The sequence below is a fragment of the Oryzias latipes genome, chromosome 4 (assembly GCF_002234675.1).
Source record: "Oryzias latipes chromosome 4, ASM223467v1".
Classification (NCBI taxonomy): domain Eukaryota; kingdom Metazoa; phylum Chordata; class Actinopteri; order Beloniformes; family Adrianichthyidae; genus Oryzias; species Oryzias latipes.
Window position 1 is genome coordinate 14,840,853 of NC_019862.2, and position 18,872 is coordinate 14,859,724.

The following is an 18,872-nucleotide window of genomic DNA, read 5'->3' on the forward strand; positions in this document are numbered from 1 at the left end:
TAAGTTACTGAATATCATCTTTAAATTAGTTAAAGATTCTTCTGAGAGTTTTCTGTGTTTTAAAATAGAAAACAAGGTTTTTTTTTATTATTTCTATCTGTTTTGCCTCTGCCAGCCGACACTGGAGATCAACCATCATGCAGGAAAGTCCTTAGACAGCTTCTGTAAGTGGCAGAAAAGCATCCAGCACCGGAACAGCTACGGGAATGCCATACCAGACAACGGCATCGCTCACCACGACACTGCTGTGCTCATCACCAGGTCAGAAATGCAAAATAACAAAGGAAAATTTCCCAATGAGGAATTTGGACCATTTCCTGACAAAGACGCTTCTATTTTCCTTCTGAGAAAGCCAGGAAATAACTCACTGCAAAGAAAGAAAGAAAGCAAAGAGAAGCAGCAGCAAAGCTTCAATCTGGCAGTGACAGTCTATCTCTCGACGCTGTTGTTCCAGTTGCAGAAAAACAGAAACAGCGGCTGATACGAATTGAGCACATAAATAAAAAAACATTATAGCTGTTGACTAGGGAATGTGCAACAGAATACAACACAACCATGGTTTGGTCACAGTCATCTGAAAGCTATTGAACTGGGCAGAACCGCTGACTTGCAAATATTCCCTTGCAAAGAATGTGCTATAACTTAAGCCAAAAGAAGTCAACTGTGGCAGCGTCTAACAATAGATTAGTCAGGCAACATGTAATACTTTTAAAAAAAGTGGTTTTGGTGGTTTTCCTGTGGGAAGAGTTTGATTTTTGGAGCAGCTAATTTATCAAGCTGAGGATGGAAACTGTCCAGACAGATGACACTTCAGTGACCATCCACGGTTTCCTCCTATTGTTCTTCCAAAGCTATATCTGTCTGCTCTCGCTGCTGTCTGTCCATAACATGTCTGCGTGTCGCCCTCGCAGCATACGTCCATGGCAAGTTTGGACCAAAACCAGCCTCCAGTGAAAGTTTATTTTTTTAATTTCTGTTCACATCCACAGGTACGACATCTGCATACAGAAAAACAAGCCCTGTGAAACTCTAGGTAACTCACTCACAAATAAACTGACAAACAACCCTATAGAAATTCTGCATTTAGGAAAATAAAACAAAATCTCTACTTTGAAAAAATGTTATTCTTGTTTTTCTTTTGTGAGAAATCGCATTTTTATTCTAAAATGAATGCTTTGACGTAAACCTGTTGTTTTATGAAAATGAAAAGAAATTGAAAAATAGAAAAAATGTGAACAATCCAAAAACAGTAGAATGAAAATATTCCATGGTTTATTTAAATTAAGACTTGTTTTTTTCAGACACTGTGTTTGTGTATTTGTCAGGGTTGGCTCCAGTAGGAGGGATGTGTGAACCAGAGAGAAGCTGCAGCATCAATGAGGACATCGGCTTGGGAACAGCTTTCACCATCGCCCATGAAATCGGACATACGTGAGTAACAGAGATGCAAGAAACGCTGTGTGGAAAACCAACTTCATTAATAATAACGGCTTGAACTTTTACGCTAACATTGATATTCAAGATCCACTCCAATGAAAATCGTGTTTTTGATGTTTTTAACCCTAGAGCACTATCGCCGGGTGATTTTCACCCAACCATAACTATGTTTTCAATATTTCGCGTGTCAAGGAGTCTGTGCCTTCACCAGGGAAGTCTCACATGTCCCAGGAATGGATGGACAAAAGACCTAGTTTTTTTAGTATAATTTTATTATTTTCTAGGAATTTTTTGTTCTAATATTGTATTTCTAATTTTTCAGTAATTTTGAGCATGTTTTTAGGAACTTCCTTTGTTTTTCTGTCTCATAGTTAAAAAAAGAAAACTCTAATTTATTATTTGTTGTCATGTTTGTTCTTTTTTTTACGACAAGTACTTTTTGTTGGTCGCATTATATTGGGTAAAAATTATCCAGCAAAAGTGATGGTATAACTTTTTATCCCGAAAGTGTTCTAGGGTTAACATGTTCTTGTGGCATTTTTCGGATGATGAAGGACAAATATAAAGAAAAGTCATCTTAAAATAGTGTCTCTGAGTATTTCTTTAATCAAATCATTGTGAATCAGAAGCAGAAACTATGTCCTGGAAAAAAACAGGTTTTCTGATTTTAGCTAAAAACAGCACAAACATAACTAAAACACCACTGGGAACACTTTTACAATACAGTAGATCAAAAGTTTATCGGACTGAGACTTTAGGGGGGGTTTAAGTTTATTTGAGCAAAACAAAAATCGCAATGTTTGTTAGCAAAGCACAAAAGAATCTCAAAAACTGAAAATCAAATAATATTTGTTGGAAATAGCAGATATTTATTCTTGAACATCAGTGGTTGAAGAAAAAACTGCCCTTTTATTAAATTGACAGAAACTGCAAGAAAGCATCTCGAACATGATTTTATTTTGCTTAAAACCTGCTAAAAGTGACAGCAAACAATTAACAGTGACAATAGATATGCACTTTAATAAAAGCTAGTAGAAATTGATTAGTTTAATAGCTAAATGGTTTTTTGTTAAATAAATTAAAATATAGTTTATTCTTAATGTCCAACTCTGAGAGATTTTAAGTAAAACCAGTGTTGAATACTTCAGAAAATCTCTTCCATGATCTAAAACTGCGGTTAGGTTGTAATATAGCCATTCTTCGTATGTCAGTCTCCAGTGGTGCTGATGTTGCAAACCCAGCTTCAGCAGTTAGTAGAAACATCAAGTTCTAATGGGCTACATGGGTTTTCAAGTATCCAGGCCCAGGGGCCATCTTATCACTGTGGCTAGCAAGGATTTTTTTTTAATAAACATGTGCATACTCACAGCTTTGTGGTTTCAAAAAGCTGTTTTCACTTGTGAAGAAATTTTGTTTTTGGCTCTGCAGTGTCATGTTTGCATGCAGACTTCTTTGCAGAAAGGAAAAAGCACAAAACTTCACTATATTTCAAACTTAGGGGGAGAACTAGTGTGAAAGTAAGATTTGGATGTCATTTTTATTGCTTTTATCATCATTTTGAGTTTAAAATTTTTAAAAACAAACAAAATATTTAGAACTCTAATATTATTTCGTTTTATTGTTTTTGTTTTAGGCCTTTTTTGGGCGTTATGTTAAATTCTATATTGACAATAACATTTGACTCCTTTTTAAAGTTATTCAAAATGCTGGAATGTTTTATATATTTTAGTTGTTTTGGCCTGACAATAGGGTGTAATTTTTACACAACAATAAATTAATGTGAAATATTTGGAGTTGACAGTAAACTTCTTGGAGTTGTTTTTTTAAAGAAATTATTTAACTTATTACAGTTCTAGTTTCTTTTTCCTAAATGACTTAACTAGTTGAGTTGTGTATACCTCAGAGACAAATAATATAGGCCCCCCAAAATGTAGGGAATATTTTAAATCAGTTCTAGACAAGTGAATTAAGTCACTGGTTCAGTTATCTGAGATGAAGTCATGACTTGAAACTTTACACAGAACTAAGTTGATATCTTCACCTATATGGATATAAAATATCTGGTTTTATATTTTAAACTGCAAAATATTGTCTTTAAAAGTGTAAATTTCAATCTTCACATTCTAATGTAGAAATATCTATTGGTCACAAAGTTATTTTCTCTTTTTTACAGTCAGTTACACTATTTTTGTTCTCTCTTTGTTACCACGTCCACTTGGCCTCAAAGTGTTGCCGTTGTGTCATTGTGGCTTCAGGTTTGGGATGAACCATGACGGAATGGGGAACACCTGTGGGCCTCGCAGTCAAGAGACTGCCAAGCTGATGGCTGACCACATCACCATGAAGACCAACCCGTTCATCTGGTCCGCCTGCAGCCGTGATTACATCACCAGCTTCCTGGAGTGAGTAAGCCATTTCTGAAATACTACATATAAATCAATAATTAAACTGCTTTAATAGTCAGAGAAGCTGTATATAGCCTGTAAAATACACTCATCGACATCTTTATTAGGTACACCTTGCTAGTACGCATTGGATCCCCTTTTGCCTTCAGAACTGCCTTAATCCCTGGTGCCATAGATTCAACAAGGTAGAAACATTCCTCAGCCAGTTTAAATTTTATGTTGACATGACAGCATCAAACAGTTTTGTCGGCTGCAAGGCATTTCCGCCCACAGAACTGCTGCTCGCTGGATATTTTCTCTTTTTCGGAGCATTCTCTGTCAACCCTAGTAGAAAATTCGACAGAGCAGCAGTTTCTGAAATACTCAGACCAGCCCGTCTGGCACAACCAACCATGCCACATTCACCTTTCTTCCCAATCCCGATGCTCGGTTTGATCTGCAGCAGATCATCTTGACATGTTTAAATGCATTGAGCTGCTGCCATGTGCCTGATTAGAAATGTGTGTTCATGAGCTGGTGTATCTAATAAAGTCTCCAGTGAGTGTATGTTCATTTCTGTAATTTGTTTGGTGTTTCTCAGACCAACTTTTTTTTTTTCACCCTTTCATTTGTCTGTGGGGTTCCAGCTCAGGTATGGGCTCCTGTCTGAATAATGTGCCTCTGAAGCAGGAGTTTGTGTACCCCACCACAGCACCAGGCCAGGCCTACGATGCAGACGAACAGTGCCGCTTCCAGTATGGCATAAGATCTCGGCAGTGTAAATATTCAGTGAGTGACATTGCAGTTCCTTAAGACTACTGAGGGGATGGTGTCAGAAGGAAACAGTTTTCCATTGGCTCCCTTTTTAAAAGTCAGATTTTACAGTAAAAATAAAATTAGAAGATAAAACCTGGTTTCACAAACTTTTTGTTATTCATCAGTCTTTTTCATTTAGTAGAGAATAGATTTGCACATATTTAGAAGTGTTGTTGTTTTGATTGTTAGGTGGATGGACCAGCCAAAGCTGTTAATTGTACTCTTTCCTGCCTTATTGCCATATTTGCAATATTGAAAATTGGTTGGAGCAAAGTCAAGCAGGTTATAGTTACAGTAACTAATTTATCAAAAGCATATTGGGAAGCACTTTGAGATGCTATGAAGCATGAAAAGCGCTTTATAAATAAAGTTGAATTTGAATTTGAATTTGAATATAGAGTAGGAAAGCATTGACTGTATAAGAGAATGAGTAATCCCTCACCTCTCGTGTTCCAAATAGGAAGTACCTGTTGGCTCCAAGAAGCCCAAACCACATAGAATTTTCATTATATTTGTCAGAATAGCCATTCTTTCTCTGCTACCTTTTTTTTTAACATGTTCTTCCCAATTAAATCAGACCGACTCAAACCAATCACTGCTTACTAACATCATCTTGCTCCAAATGGCGGCGTCTGTATCGCGGAGAAATGGCAAATGAATTGGCTTCATTTCGTTGTAAATACGTAAATAAGTCATTTTCATGACGTCAAATTCTTATACAGTCATTGATTAAAAAGACATTCTAGAGACACAGTTTTATTAAAACTCTTGGAGAAGTTTGCTTTTTATCAGCATCTAATTATCATAATCTAATCTCATCAATCTAATATCATCATCAAAATTTTGCACATGTTTTTTAACTTTTGATACTTCATGAAATTTTGCTATGAAAATCTCTGAAACAGTGTTGTGTATTTTACTGATATAGTATTATATTTTAATCATATGAATGACTTTTATAAGTAACATAATCTGCATATATTTTATATAACTGATCTGCATTTGCAATGTTGATTTCTGAAATAGTTATTTTTACATAATAATTTAAGTAATTCATCTTTCTCATGTGCTTTATTGATACTTTACTATTCTTAATTCTGTCTGATAAAAGTTATGAACCGGATATTGATAAATCATGTTATAAAATGGTAATAGTATAACGGGGTGGGATCATATAAGTTCGCTTCTTTCCACTCCCTTTCAAGCAATATTTATTAAGATGCCTGATTTATCCTAAGTTTGATTAGCTACTGTATGAATGTATAACTGATGATTGTATTGCTTTTGTGTATGATTTATATTTGATTGCTTGAAATAAACCATTTCAAATCAAATTCAAATCAAATCAAAAAAATCTAAAATTAACCCAGCTGCACTGGCTCCCCATCTGTTTCCAAGTGCATTTTAAAAACCTGGTTTTAACATATAGAGCTCTGAATAACCAAGCACCAGTCTATATAAAAGACCTTGTGCAGCCATACACATCCAGCAGGTCCCTGAGATCATGTGACCAGGGTCTGCTAGTTGTTAAAGACTAAAGGTGACAGAGCCTTTGCAGCAGTGGCTCCATCCCTCTGGAACTCCTTTCCTGTCAGACCTGCAGACTCAGTGTTTTCTTTTAAGAAGCAGCTAAAAACATTTATTTTTAAAATTGCCTTTTCCCTAATTCTTTTACATTCTGTGTTTTTCTGGGTTTTACTGTGAAGCACTGTGTGATCTTTATCTTGAAAGGTGCAATATAAATAAAGATAATTATTATTACTGGGTTTTTGTTAAATGCAAAACATATATTGTCACAGCCCTTACTAAGACCCATCCTCTTCTCAGCGTCGTATAACATTGGTTTTGACCTATTCTGACCTGGTCTGTTTCACTGGAGTCCACACCAGACAGCTTTTTCCTCGTATCTCTTTTAAGACTCTAACATCTTCCAGTACTTTCACAGAATAACATTCTTTTTATTGCTTGGTCAAATTTTACAAGGCCAGTTTCATAATCCACATCTGGAACAGCCAGCTGCTTTAAAGACACATTATTATAGATACTATGTTGTCACAGCATATGCAGACAATAAAATGTAACCCCATGTGTGCAAAGCATAGCAGGGAACGAAGAAGAGGTGAAGCTGAACTAGAGTTCTGGGTCTTCACCACAATTCTGGGATAAAACCAGTCACATTCTTTCTTTCTCATGGATGTGCATGTGCTCCCACTCACAGGAAGTCTGCAGTGAACTCTGGTGCATGAGTAAGAGTAACCGCTGCATTACCAGCAGCATTCCCGCTGCAGAGGGAACCATCTGTCAGACCAACACGATAGAGAAAGGGGTAAGCGTCACTGACGGTGTTACTCTGTGTGAGGTCACGGTTTAAGGTGCAAGTATCTTTATAAATCGAGCCAAATTGATTGCTGCTCGGGTAGGGGCTGCACAATGGTGTAGTGGTCAGCACTCTCGCCTCACAGTGTGAAGGCCCTGCTTTAAAGTCTCCCAGTGCATGTGTAGGTTTTCTCCGGGCACTCTGGTTATTTCCCCCAGTCCAAATGTATGCATTTTAGAGCTGTTGGTTACTGAAATTTGTCCCTAGGTGTGAATGTGATTGTGATCCAGCGACCCTATGACCCTGAAAGAGACTAAGTGGACTTGGAAAATTGATGGATGGATGGATGGTTGCTCAAGTAGGAGGCCCTATGCACTATTGTATTCATATTTGAGCCGTTTCAACAAAATATGAAGTGTAAGGATTTCTGAAAATAGAATGTGTATTTGCAATAGTTGATATTGAATAGATGTATATTGTATTTTTATGGTGCAGTGGTGCTACAAGAGGATGTGCGTGGCGTATGGAACCCGTCCAGAGGGAGTAGATGGAGGTTGGAGTCTGTGGTCACCATGGGGGGAGTGCAGCAGGACCTGTGGGGGCGGCGTCTCCTCTTCCGTCAGACACTGTGACAGTCCCAGGTACAGATCTAGGCTATAATCGAGTATTTAGACCAAGCCAGAGCACTTTTCTCTTGGTCCCCTAGTGATTCCCATTTGGAGTTTTCCAAAGGGTGGTGTGTGGGAAACTCTATCCCTTTACCTCTTTTTTTTAAATAAAATAACTTCCCATTTGCTTCTCTCTCTTGGAAGCTGTTGCAGTTTAACTGCAGCAGTGTAACAAAATTGAGCCTATCTTTAGCAAAGCAGTGCACTGTGCTGCTTCTCAAATGCACTCTTATTTAGAGTTGCTACACCTATTACCTAAAATGAGTGCTTATTGGCCACTTAAGCTAAGACTGCAGCCCCGCCTGATGTGTCTGAGCCTTAGAAACCACTTCATAATTCAAATAAAGCAGACATTTAGCCTTGCACGGAGAAACAACATCACATTGATGTAACAGCCTCTAAGAGGGTTCTCACAGCTCATTCTCCTCACATCACCGTCATAAAACTTTTGCCTTTAGCAATACCTGTTCTATGATTATTCAAACTTTAAAAGTCTCACTCCAATCATCTTTTGATCTGTTGTAAAAGCATTCCCAGTGGTCTTTTATATATGATTATGCAGTTTTTAGCCATAATCAAAAAACCTGTGTCGTTTTCTAGGACACCCTCTCCTGCTAGCTTACAGCCCCCTCACACGCTCTATAATATCAGAGATATCCAGCTGTACAGTTTTGAGCCAGACGCCAGCTCGGACAAGGAAAACAAAGACGTACATGGATCTAGTTGTTTACAAGTCGATGCATCAGAACAGAGCAGAACAGAGAGCTTGTGAATTGCTAATAGCTTAACAGACGTACTCTCCTTCTTCTTTTCCTCAGCAGTTGCTTTTAGTTAGAACAAATCTTTTTGTGCTCAAACACGAGGTTCTCTTCATAGATAAAAAAAAAACTGAAACAAGAAAACAAGCACCAAAATAAAGTTGCAGTGCTTGAATTTGTAGCAGTATGAATATTGTTTTTTCTGCTGACCAAACATTCTTCATCATTTCCAGTATTTAATAAATTAATCTTGCGGCAATAGTACATTTGCTAGAGGAGTGAAGCAAAAAAGCATTTTTGACATGCTTTCTCTTTGTTTATTAGGACTCTCAGGTAAAAGCAAATCTATTCATAGCTAGAAATATAGAGTTGATTGATCGTACCAACTGTTTGCATTAAGGTTTTGTCAAATTTAACTAAAAGTCTCTCCTGGAAACCCCACTCAGGAAACATCAATAGTACTTTTTATCAAAAATGTTGAAAGCGGGAGTGAACCATGAATAATCACAGAACAAATAGTCCTGTGATTCCCAGTCACAGATGTCTCATCTTGAACTGATTAAGCTCCAAATGGATTGACCCAAATCTAAAGAGGACAATGTTTTCCCCGTTTTTGTTTTTGGAATTTCACTTTGGATTTTTCATTTGGCTCCACTCGCTTAGAGGACGTGGACGTGTAGTTCTAACACATCAAACTCGCTCTCATTTTTCAAGAATCAAGTCCATGTTCAGAATCAAGAACTGTTGTCTTCTGATAACGCACCTGCAAAAGAAAACAACTTTCCGAGACTTGAGGGGTGGTGATCATTGGTAAATTTGACTCACTCCCCAGTTTCTGTTTCACTGCAGGCCAACCATCGGAGGGAAGTACTGTCTGGGGGAAAGAAAGCGCTTCAGGTCCTGCAATATTGATGTGAGTGTTGCAGTCCTTTATTGTCCGTATCACCAATTTGTCTTGTTAAAAAGGATGAAACATTCAGAAAGATGTCCTAAATACTGTAATAGTCTTATGTTTGTGTCTTACAGGAGTGTCCTGCTGGCTCTCGGGACTTTCGGGAGATTCAGTGTTCCGACTTTGACAACATCCCATTCCGAGGAAAATTTTATACTTGGAAGCCTTACAGAGGAGGTGAATGAATACAAACGTTCTGCTTTATGTGTTTAGTTTGTTAAAGATGCGCAATTAAAATAAATCCAGACTGATCAGCACAGCCGGTAAGGGTTACTAGTTATTGTTTGTCAAAGGTGTCAATTATTAAATGTTTGTAAATTAAAATGCTCCTATTGATATTACAGCTTCTCACAGAGAATGAATCTCAGGCCCACAACTGAGTTGGAATCAGAATTCTATTGCTGCCACAGGTTTGAAACAAAAAAAAGTTTGAAATCTTGATTTATAGTCTCATATGGTTATAACAGCAATATCTGGCAATAAAAAGGCCCTTTTCTCATTCAGTTTTATATACTTTTATAAACATACTTTAGTATATTTTTTGGTGTTGTTTTTGTCAACATCCATCATTGTAACACAGTGGCCTGTTTGTAAAAAAAGCCAAAAACGTTGTGGTTTTCTGCTAGATCCATCTTACCATAAAAATATGCATTCCAAATGCACAAACTGGGATTTCTTTTCAGAACACTTTTTAGGGACGGTATGGTCTCAGGTGGAGTCCCACAGAGAATCTGACATGGCTGGAGCTTTTCCTTAACTGGGAGGCATCAATATAAATATTGCAATTTTTGTTTTCTGTTGAAGATGATGTGCCAGTATAAACACCAAACTCTGATATTTCTGTCATGTTTGGGGTTTATGAAGGTTACAAATGTCTGAAGACTAGAGGCAAATTTGACAGAAATGTATCTGAATAATAAATTGAAACATGTATAAAGACAAAATATCTAATGCAAAGAGGGAAAAGCCAAAAAGTGACACTGAGGGAGTAAAACAAAAATTGTAAGCACAAAAAAAAATCAAATGAACAAAAGACAGCTGTTGTGAATAATAACTTGGGTCAGGCATGAACATGACACACAGGAAGCAGCAACACAAAACAAAAAAATTCAACTTTGTTACCGAACAAAGCGAAGGAAAAATGAAATAAAAAACAATAATATCATAAAAATACCTTTTCCACCTGTCACTATTTTATCAGAGCCTTTTCAAATTTCACACAATGTTGTAATGTTGTCATATTTCCCAAAGTCCTAATGGATTTAAAGGTTTCAATCAGCAAAACCAAAACCAAGTGGGCTAAAGAGGTAAACAACTTCTAAAAAAATCTTTTCCTGCAATATTGCAAGTATGAATGCTGACAGCTAAATCTGGTCACTAAAGAAGCCGAAGTATGTCTTTAGGAGACTGAAATTTTCACCCAAACAATCCTGTAAAATCCCACTCCAATCATCTTTTGATCTATTTTAAAAGTGTTCCCAGTGGTCTTTTAAGTATAATTATGCCACTTTTAGCCAAATTCCAAAAAACCTGTGTTGTTTTTTAGGACATAGTTTCTGCAGAGCAGCAGTAGTTCCTTAGAAATTCGTCTCTGTATTGTGGGCGGGACAGTTGGTGCGGAGCAACCCCCCCCTTCCCCCCCTTTGGCTCAGAGGAAAACATCATAGCTACAATCCTTTTTCAAACTGCATTTTTTCTTCTGATCCTGATTCACAGCAATTTGAATAAAGAAATACCCCGACATGTATTTTTAAGGGGATTGGGATTGGTTTATGATGTTTGAAAGTGTCAAGCACCTTGCACCTGAGAGCGATGCAGTCTTTCGACCGACCCGTCCTTACTGTTTGTGTTATGTTCTAAGCCACTGTTTTGCCAGTCAAGTCAAAACCCGCAAACAATGAAAATAAACTCTAAAGCAAGCAAAGTATTGAAAACTGAGAGTATTTATGCAAGGGGTTGTGTACGGAGATGCTGCAGAGCTGCAAGTTAATGAGGAAGAGTGCGCTCTTACGCTGTGGCGAGCACACTAAGAAATCTGTTTGAAATACTACAATAAATGCTTGGATAATTTACCATATATGCTCTATTAGTTAAATCGTTTTACCATTATTTTTTTTTATTTGGAATGAAAACTTAAAAAGACAAACAAGGTTGTGTTGCTTTTGTTGCATCAAAACACCTACTTCAGTCTCCAGTGAAGGTGCAGGTTGATGAGATAAAAACAGAGGATGAGTTGGACGTAGAGACAATCAAATCCACACCTGATGACAGGAGACCATATGCAGGAGGGAACAGATGTGAAAAGAAAGTCAGCTGTAAAGTGTGTGAGTGTTTTCTGTCTGCTAGGCAGATGCTAGCTTCAGAAAGTCACAGAACTTAGATTTTATCATTCAGGAATTCTTTCTTCTGATGAGGAGTGAATGCTGAAACTGGACGGGAAAGATACATAGTCTCAACAACATGACCGGTTTTAATTGGGCAGCATTAACATAATAACTTGCATAGATGGTCAGACGTCCAATACTAACTTCAGGCAACAAGTTCTCCTTTCATCGAGTCAGCTGATTTTACAATAGAAATTCCTTGCAGCTGTTAACACGGGATCAGTGCCAAAGTATCTGCTGCATTTTAGGGCCAGATAACACCGCCCAGTTCCATTCTCAGACCTCTTAAACTCCCTCACTGTCCACAGATGCTCATTGCAGCTTTCCACCTTTCACTCTCACTTTATTGACCCAGCTTTTCTCCCCCCGTTTTTTGTATCCCTAGTGTTCAGATCTCTTCATATCTACCTTTATTTCACTCCGCATCACACACTTTTCCCCCCCTCAATTTTATCCAGAGGTGGAAACCACTGGCGGTCATCATTTCTCGGCTCAGACAGCCAAGGACACTTCAATAATAAAAGGGCTTTTTTTGCTACAGTGTTTTTTTTTTTTTTTTTTTCAGACAAGCAACTTTCTATTACTTTTCCCAGTGCACCAGCCTTCACACTACAAAAAACACACCCTGCGAGCTTTAACACACATGCACTCCCGAAAGCCACAGCCGCCCTGCCAAAGCTCAGCACCATGGGAATTGTAGTTTCCCGTGGTCTCAACCCTTCTTCTCACCACTACATGCTCCCTCTGTCTTTCCAGCACAAGCTGTACCTGCTTCAGAGCTGCCAGCACAAACAAATACTGCCCAGATGGGTGTTGGACTGCCTCAAAGCAGTGAAACTGTTGGAAAACTTTACAGATAAATGAACATTTTTTGGTAAAAATATATGTGTGAATGTTCTCATACTTAGACATATTGGCATTTTTATTAAAACCCCCGTGTTTAATTTCCTCATGCTTTTGGAGGTGGTTAGTAAAATCCATGCACAGATGTTCATGTTTAGCAGGTTTAGCGGCGCTCAACTGATGACATTTTGGGTTTTTCCTAGTTTTAAAGCTAAAGTTCCTATTTTCACTTACCATTACTTTCTTTGGAGACCTGTTCACCATTTTTGACAACAAAGAAAAAACATTTCTACCCATTTCAGCATTATACTCTGCAAGGCTGTGATGAATTCCAGGGGAAAAGAAGCAGAAGAATTATTCAAACACTTTGCAGGTTTTGTTTGGGTCATTTAAAATCTGTGCCTCATTTTGAAGATTTAGTCAAGCTTCATGTTTGGTTTGGATTCAAGAATGATTGAACAGATCAGTTTGGGAGATTTGGGAGTTAATTTTTGGTTTCTCATGTAGAAAGAAACATTTCTGTTTCTGTTTATTTTGTTTTTATGTAGTATTTACTGTAATTACAAAGAATTCTAGTTTGAGTAAACTGATGCCTGAAAGCAATTATTTCAAATGTTTAAATCAAACGCTTCTTTTAAACAACAGTTTTTCTTAAACTCTTGTGTTTGTATTTCAAAATGACAATTGTTTTTTTTCTGTAACACAGACATATTCTGCAACCGTGTGCAGAAATGTAATAGTATCAGGGCCTGCAGACATCCAGTGCACTTCCATATTTTTTTCTTTGTATGTCTTAATTTGAGCACTTTTGCGTGTGGATCCAGTGTCTCTGTGTTTCTGGATCCAGGTGGAGTGAAGCCCTGCTCCCTCAACTGCCTGGCAGAAGGGTACAACTTCTACACAGAGCGCGCCCCTGCTGTCGTGGACGGCACACCATGTCGAGACGAGTCTCTGGACATGTGTGTGAGCGGCGAGTGTAAGGTGAGCTAATAATTTCCCTTTTTAAACGCATCAGTGCCCGGGCTCATATCAGGGGTCTGCAACCTTTTAAGAACCACCCCAATGAAAGTCGTGTTTTTGGCGTTTTTCTCATGATGGGGGACAAATATAAAGAAAATTAAGATTAATATTATATTTCTGAGTATTTCTTTATTCAAAGCATTGGTAATTCAGTTGCAGACAAAAAAACGCCCTTGGAAAAAGTCTGTAGCAGGATCTACTACGGCAAGACATAAGCTCCCTTCACCGCTCATTCTGATACATCCATTTGGAGACAAATCGATCCATGTGCATCTTTCTGTACATTTTCCTCGTCTGAGCTGGAATCTGGCTCAAAACTGCACGACTGGATTGCTCCAATATGCCTCGCCATTTTGGTGCACCAGTATTGTTAGGTTGGGCTTGTGAGGGGCTGTAAGTTAGCGGGAAAGCGTGTAAATAAATGGATGACGGGGAATAGGGGTGGGCTTACTCCGCAACAACAGTCCTGGCCATAACTCAGAGGTAAATTTCTAATGAACTCCAGCCGCTCTGCAGAAACTATGTCCTAAAAAACGACACAGGTTTTCTTTCTTTCTTTTACCTTTATGGTGTATGGAAAATGGCGTATATCTATGTACTTTACTACTTTCTTAGAAGGCCCAAAGCGCTTTACAGTCACAGTCCAATTCATCCATGCACACACACACTTACAGCCGGATGGCGGCTCTGGTGCCCAACACTGGGGCTAATCTATGACTACCAGGGTCAATGTGGGGTTTAGACACTTCGATGCATGGAGAGGCAAGGTGAGATCCGAACCCTTCGATCTTCTGATCAAAGGTTGACCACTCTACCTTTGCACAACAGCTGCCCCACTAAAATGGCCATAGCAACATGTTAAAACATCATTTTCTTCTTAGTGGGACTTTAACGCTTGCATTGATCAACTCCTCAGCAGGAGTCTGATGTCTAACTGCTGAAGTAAACTAAATGTTGAGCGTCTTGATGAAAAGGAAAGCACCTGGAGCTCCAGCTGGTCCCGGGAACCAATGTGACATCACTGGGGCTAGAACTGTTAGAGGATCTGGTCTCATTCTGTTAATTAGCCCCTTTTATTTCATTTTCTCCTTCTCATTTCTTTTTCTTTTGTGCTGGTACTCTTAAAGCAACCCAGTGACCCTCTGGTACAGGCTGTCCTCTGCATAGGCTGGCCTTCATTCACTTTCCTTTCCTTTTTTCTTAAACTCTGTACCACACTTCCAGTCTGTAGTACATATCTCTGTTTTCCTCCTATATCTTCACCCCCTGCTACATTTTATGGACTCGTGAAACACCACACACTGCTGGAAAATCTTTTTGAAATTGGAAGACAGCAGCAAAAATTGAAAAACTTGTGATCTTCTTGACAGCAATTTTCAAAAGTTCAATAGGTATTTGCTTGTCTTTACTGCATAGTAGGTCTAACTTTAAGATCGTAGCAAATTGTTAAAAAATATATATTAAGAATTAACAAGTTTACCAGATTTTGTGTGGTTCATTTGTAGCATGCCTGTAATTTCATAATGGAGTAAAAGGTTCAGTTTTTTTGAAAGTTTGTTATAAAGTTTTCCCCTTTGATGATAGAAATGATTAATAATTTCTTTACTTTTTCCATTTTAAACTGAAATTGTTGATTTAAACAAACACAATAGTGGTTAGAGACAAAAAATCCTTACATTTAGTTGTAGTTTTGTTTTTCTCAATGAACCTCTAGTTTCTGTAAGTTCCAGGTAGAGTTTTCTAGTCGTAGTTACTAGAAGTGTCCTGCTCTTTCTGCAGCACTAAATAAAACACGGTTAATTACTGTAATAGGCCAATCGTTTTCACGCTTGATCCAGCAAAAAGGAATAATAATTGCTGACCTCATTATTCCTCACTACAATAACCAAGTGTGAAAATATAAGGCTAAAAGCAGTCGTCCTTCATTTTCTGTGCTTTTGTTTAAGTTTGGTTCACTGTTAAAGAGTTTGAGTGGAACCACCTGCTTCGCTCATCATGAACTTTATTTATGTCGACAGCTATGAGTTTAGCAACCAAAGAGCATTATGTCTGCACTGGATCAGAAAACACATCTGGACTTGCCATCTGATATTTCTGTGTTTTGAAAAAGTGGTCTGGAAGACATTAGGAGGTAATTCGTCAGCAACGGCCTCTGACACCCCAACCCCCCACTCACCGAATGCGCTTCCTTCACCCGTAACCCAGACTGACCCCGCAACTCTCTTGTCTCTGGCCTCCTGCAGCACGTAGGTTGTGATCGCGTCCTCGGCTCTGACGTTCGGGAGGACCGCTGCAGGATCTGCGGGGGTGACGGAAGCAGCTGTGTTTCTGTGGAGGGAGTCTTCAACGACTCACTGCCCGAAGGAGGTGAAGAGAGGAAACACTCAAGTACTTCTTTCCATTATTTCACACAATAGTCTTTGTGGGCAAAACGTCCGAGTTCTCCGAAAAAGTAGCTAGAGACTGTGATCTTGATTGAATTTTTAAACAGAAGAGAAAATTGGTTTGTGTTTTAATTCCTCCATTGGAACAGTCTGCACTTTTTTCAAGAACTGGATTAAGTCAACATTCACCAAGAGGCATTATGCAACAAGGTTTTCTGGATTATAAACTTTCTAAACTCTAGAGCGTAAGCACACCTTTTAATACGCCACTTACAGTATGAATTAAGCTACACCAAACACTCATGGTATATTGTTAACTGCACCTGTCTGCAGACAGCAGTACCTGCTTTATCACACTACAACAGAGCTGTCAGTTTTGAGGCAGTTTTATTTTAACAGGTTTAGTAAATGTGACAGAATGTGGAACATGTTACAGCTTGGATCTAAACTATAAAGCTTCTCTCAGATTCGTGTGAAATAAACCCACAATATGCCATTTAAATGAGGGCATTCTGAATGAGGGTATCTAAATTGACAGTAGTCCAATGGTGGAGTCCACACAACAACTAAAATGATAACAACCATAGTGGAAAATAATATTTTTAGATTATTTTCAACTCGGAAAAACAGCCAGATATACTCATCTGTGTGGTTAACACACTAGCTTAAAAATGCTACATCTAATGTTAAAAAATATGTATATAGGGACCAAATCATAAAAAAGCTAATGTGAAAAAGAAATTACCAAAAAGCTAAAAGAAGCATTATAACTGTTATAGTCCAAGCGTTTTTAGTTTGTCATTTCTTAAGCTACGTTTTCACTGCCCTCTGCATTAAAGTGACCACTTTCAATGAAAGGTCTATGTAAACACGTGTTTTGGGCTTCCGCGTTCAAAGCATGTGTCGCAAGTATATGATCGTTTTCAGGCCACAAGTCACTGAAATGGCATAAGAAAGCTCAAGTGAAAGAGGTTCATCCCCCATCCCTCTGCAGCAATGGAATATTCTGCAACAGTAAGTTAGTGAGCAGACTCGGGGTGTATTCAGACTGGACACATTTGGTTCGCTTAAAGTGAACCAGAGTTCGTTTCCCCCCGGAAATCTGAAACAAATTTTCAGTCTCAATACACCCAAGCGGACCCTGGTCCAGGACCAGCAACTGCTCTCAGACTCATCTTTGGAGGTGGTCTCTGTTTGTTTTCAATCAGTAACCGCCCTGCAGCATGCCTCCACCGGGCCAAAGATGCAATTATAAAGTTTATGAGCGAAATATAAAGTTTGAATGAACTAAAAGCACAGGACTTCCATCATTCCACCCAACATCGTAATTCCTGACCAATGAGTGAAGAGATCTCTAGTCACATGGTTTTGTTTACAAGCTTTAGTCCGGAACAGGAAAGTCCCCTTAACGACAGTCTGAATGCAGGTCAAATGCAAGGTTCGGGACTTGATCCAGACTAAATTAAGTGTACTGGGTCCGGTCCAAGTGATTTTCCCAGTCTGAATACACCCTGAAACTCTTTGAAGAGTTTTAGAAAAATAAATGTGATAAGATGAAGTGCAGATATCAGTGAAAATAAGCATTATCAATATAATCTTGTTGCAATAAAAGAAAAAAAAGAAAAATCCTCTCAAACAGAATTCTAACAAGGCAACACCAAAACTAATGTGACGGAAGACAGAAAAACAAGTAAAAGAACAGAATCAAAGGAACTTTGGAATGTCTTTCTTCATGCCAAAGCCTGAAGTAGGATCAGTACTACTGTCTCCTCAGAGGAGTCCAGTTTGGGTCTGGTACATACTCTGCAATTGGCAAAAGAAAAACTCTGAACTGTCACAGGATCCCTCCACTGTAGTGGTGCCTAGCATTGCTTTTGCTAAAAACTGTAACAACAATAAAGCAAAAATAAGGCCACAATACCAGAAATGATCTTTTTTGTTGTTGATTTGGATGAAGAACCACAAGTTTGAACCAAAAGAAGAATATTTCTATTCCTAAAAATCCCCTGTTGAGGAAAAAAAGACAGAAAAAGAGTCGACTTAAAGTAGAGGTGACCCTCTACATTGGAAGCAAGCAACAGGCGGATGTATACTTATCCTTTGGTCATCCAGAGACACGTGGCAAACACATTTAAGTGAGGTCCAGCCAGTGTGGCTTGAGGTCTTGTTACTGTCAGATCTATTTTGGGTCACTTTTTCCCTCCGCAACACAAAGTCTTTTGTCAACACTTGCCTTTCTCCTCCCTTGAATCCCTTGGAGGGGTCACACCCTAAGCAGGCAGCTCTTCTCTGCACCACAGAGACGGGAGCCAATCTTTTAGAGTTTTCTGTAAGCAGTCTGCAAAATATCCAGGGGGGAAATTCACATCTTTTGTTTCACGAAAAATAAATAAAATCCTGAAATTTAATATATATCCTTTATAATTTTATTAAAGATATGTGTTATACCGTAGTAGCGGAAAATTCTCTGTGATCTACAATAATGTTACTGTGAAAAAAAAATCTACCTGCATCCCACATACCAGTGTCCCTTGCAGGAGTTAGTTCCCAAGAATAATAGCAAACAGAGTTGTTATTTTAGATTTCATCAACTTTGTTTTGCTGTGTTGTGTTTGGCTTGTTTTTAATATTAACCAGCAGTGCTCAAGGGTTGAATGGATTTGGTCCTTTTAGCCACACAAACTTATTGAGTGTTTTTTGATTTGATTTGATTTGAAATGGTTTATTTCAAGTAATCAAGTAGGAATAATACACAAAAACAATACAATCATCAGTTATACATTCATACAATAACTAATCAAACTTATTATAATTAGACATATTAATAAATATTGCTTGAAAGGGAGTGGAAGGGAGCGAACTTATATAATCCCACCCTGTTCTACCGTAACCATTTTATTACATGATTT

General features: G+C 38.3%; 1 protein-coding gene across 5 annotated transcripts in view; it reads left to right on the forward strand.

The window, feature by feature from the left end:
• LOC101172968 (A disintegrin and metalloproteinase with thrombospondin motifs 10) overlaps window positions 1-18,872 on the forward strand; it is a 53,598-nt gene that overhangs the window by 24,675 nt on the left and 10,051 nt on the right. For all 5 annotated transcript variants that reach the window (XM_023954293.1, XM_020702428.2, XM_023954295.1 and 2 more), the window contains 11 exons: window positions 116-261; window positions 990-1,033; window positions 1,326-1,431; window positions 3,693-3,839; window positions 4,469-4,610; window positions 6,856-6,963; window positions 7,450-7,595; window positions 9,230-9,293; window positions 9,407-9,509; window positions 13,407-13,540; window positions 15,823-15,946. In XM_023954293.1, the coding sequence (XP_023810061.1) occupies window positions 116-261; window positions 990-1,033; window positions 1,326-1,431; window positions 3,693-3,839; window positions 4,469-4,610; window positions 6,856-6,963; window positions 7,450-7,595; window positions 9,230-9,293; window positions 9,407-9,509; window positions 13,407-13,540; window positions 15,823-15,946 (1,264 nt within the window). The remainder of the gene's footprint in view (window positions 1-115; window positions 262-989; window positions 1,034-1,325; window positions 1,432-3,692; window positions 3,840-4,468; window positions 4,611-6,855; window positions 6,964-7,449; window positions 7,596-9,229; window positions 9,294-9,406; window positions 9,510-13,406; window positions 13,541-15,822; window positions 15,947-18,872) is intronic.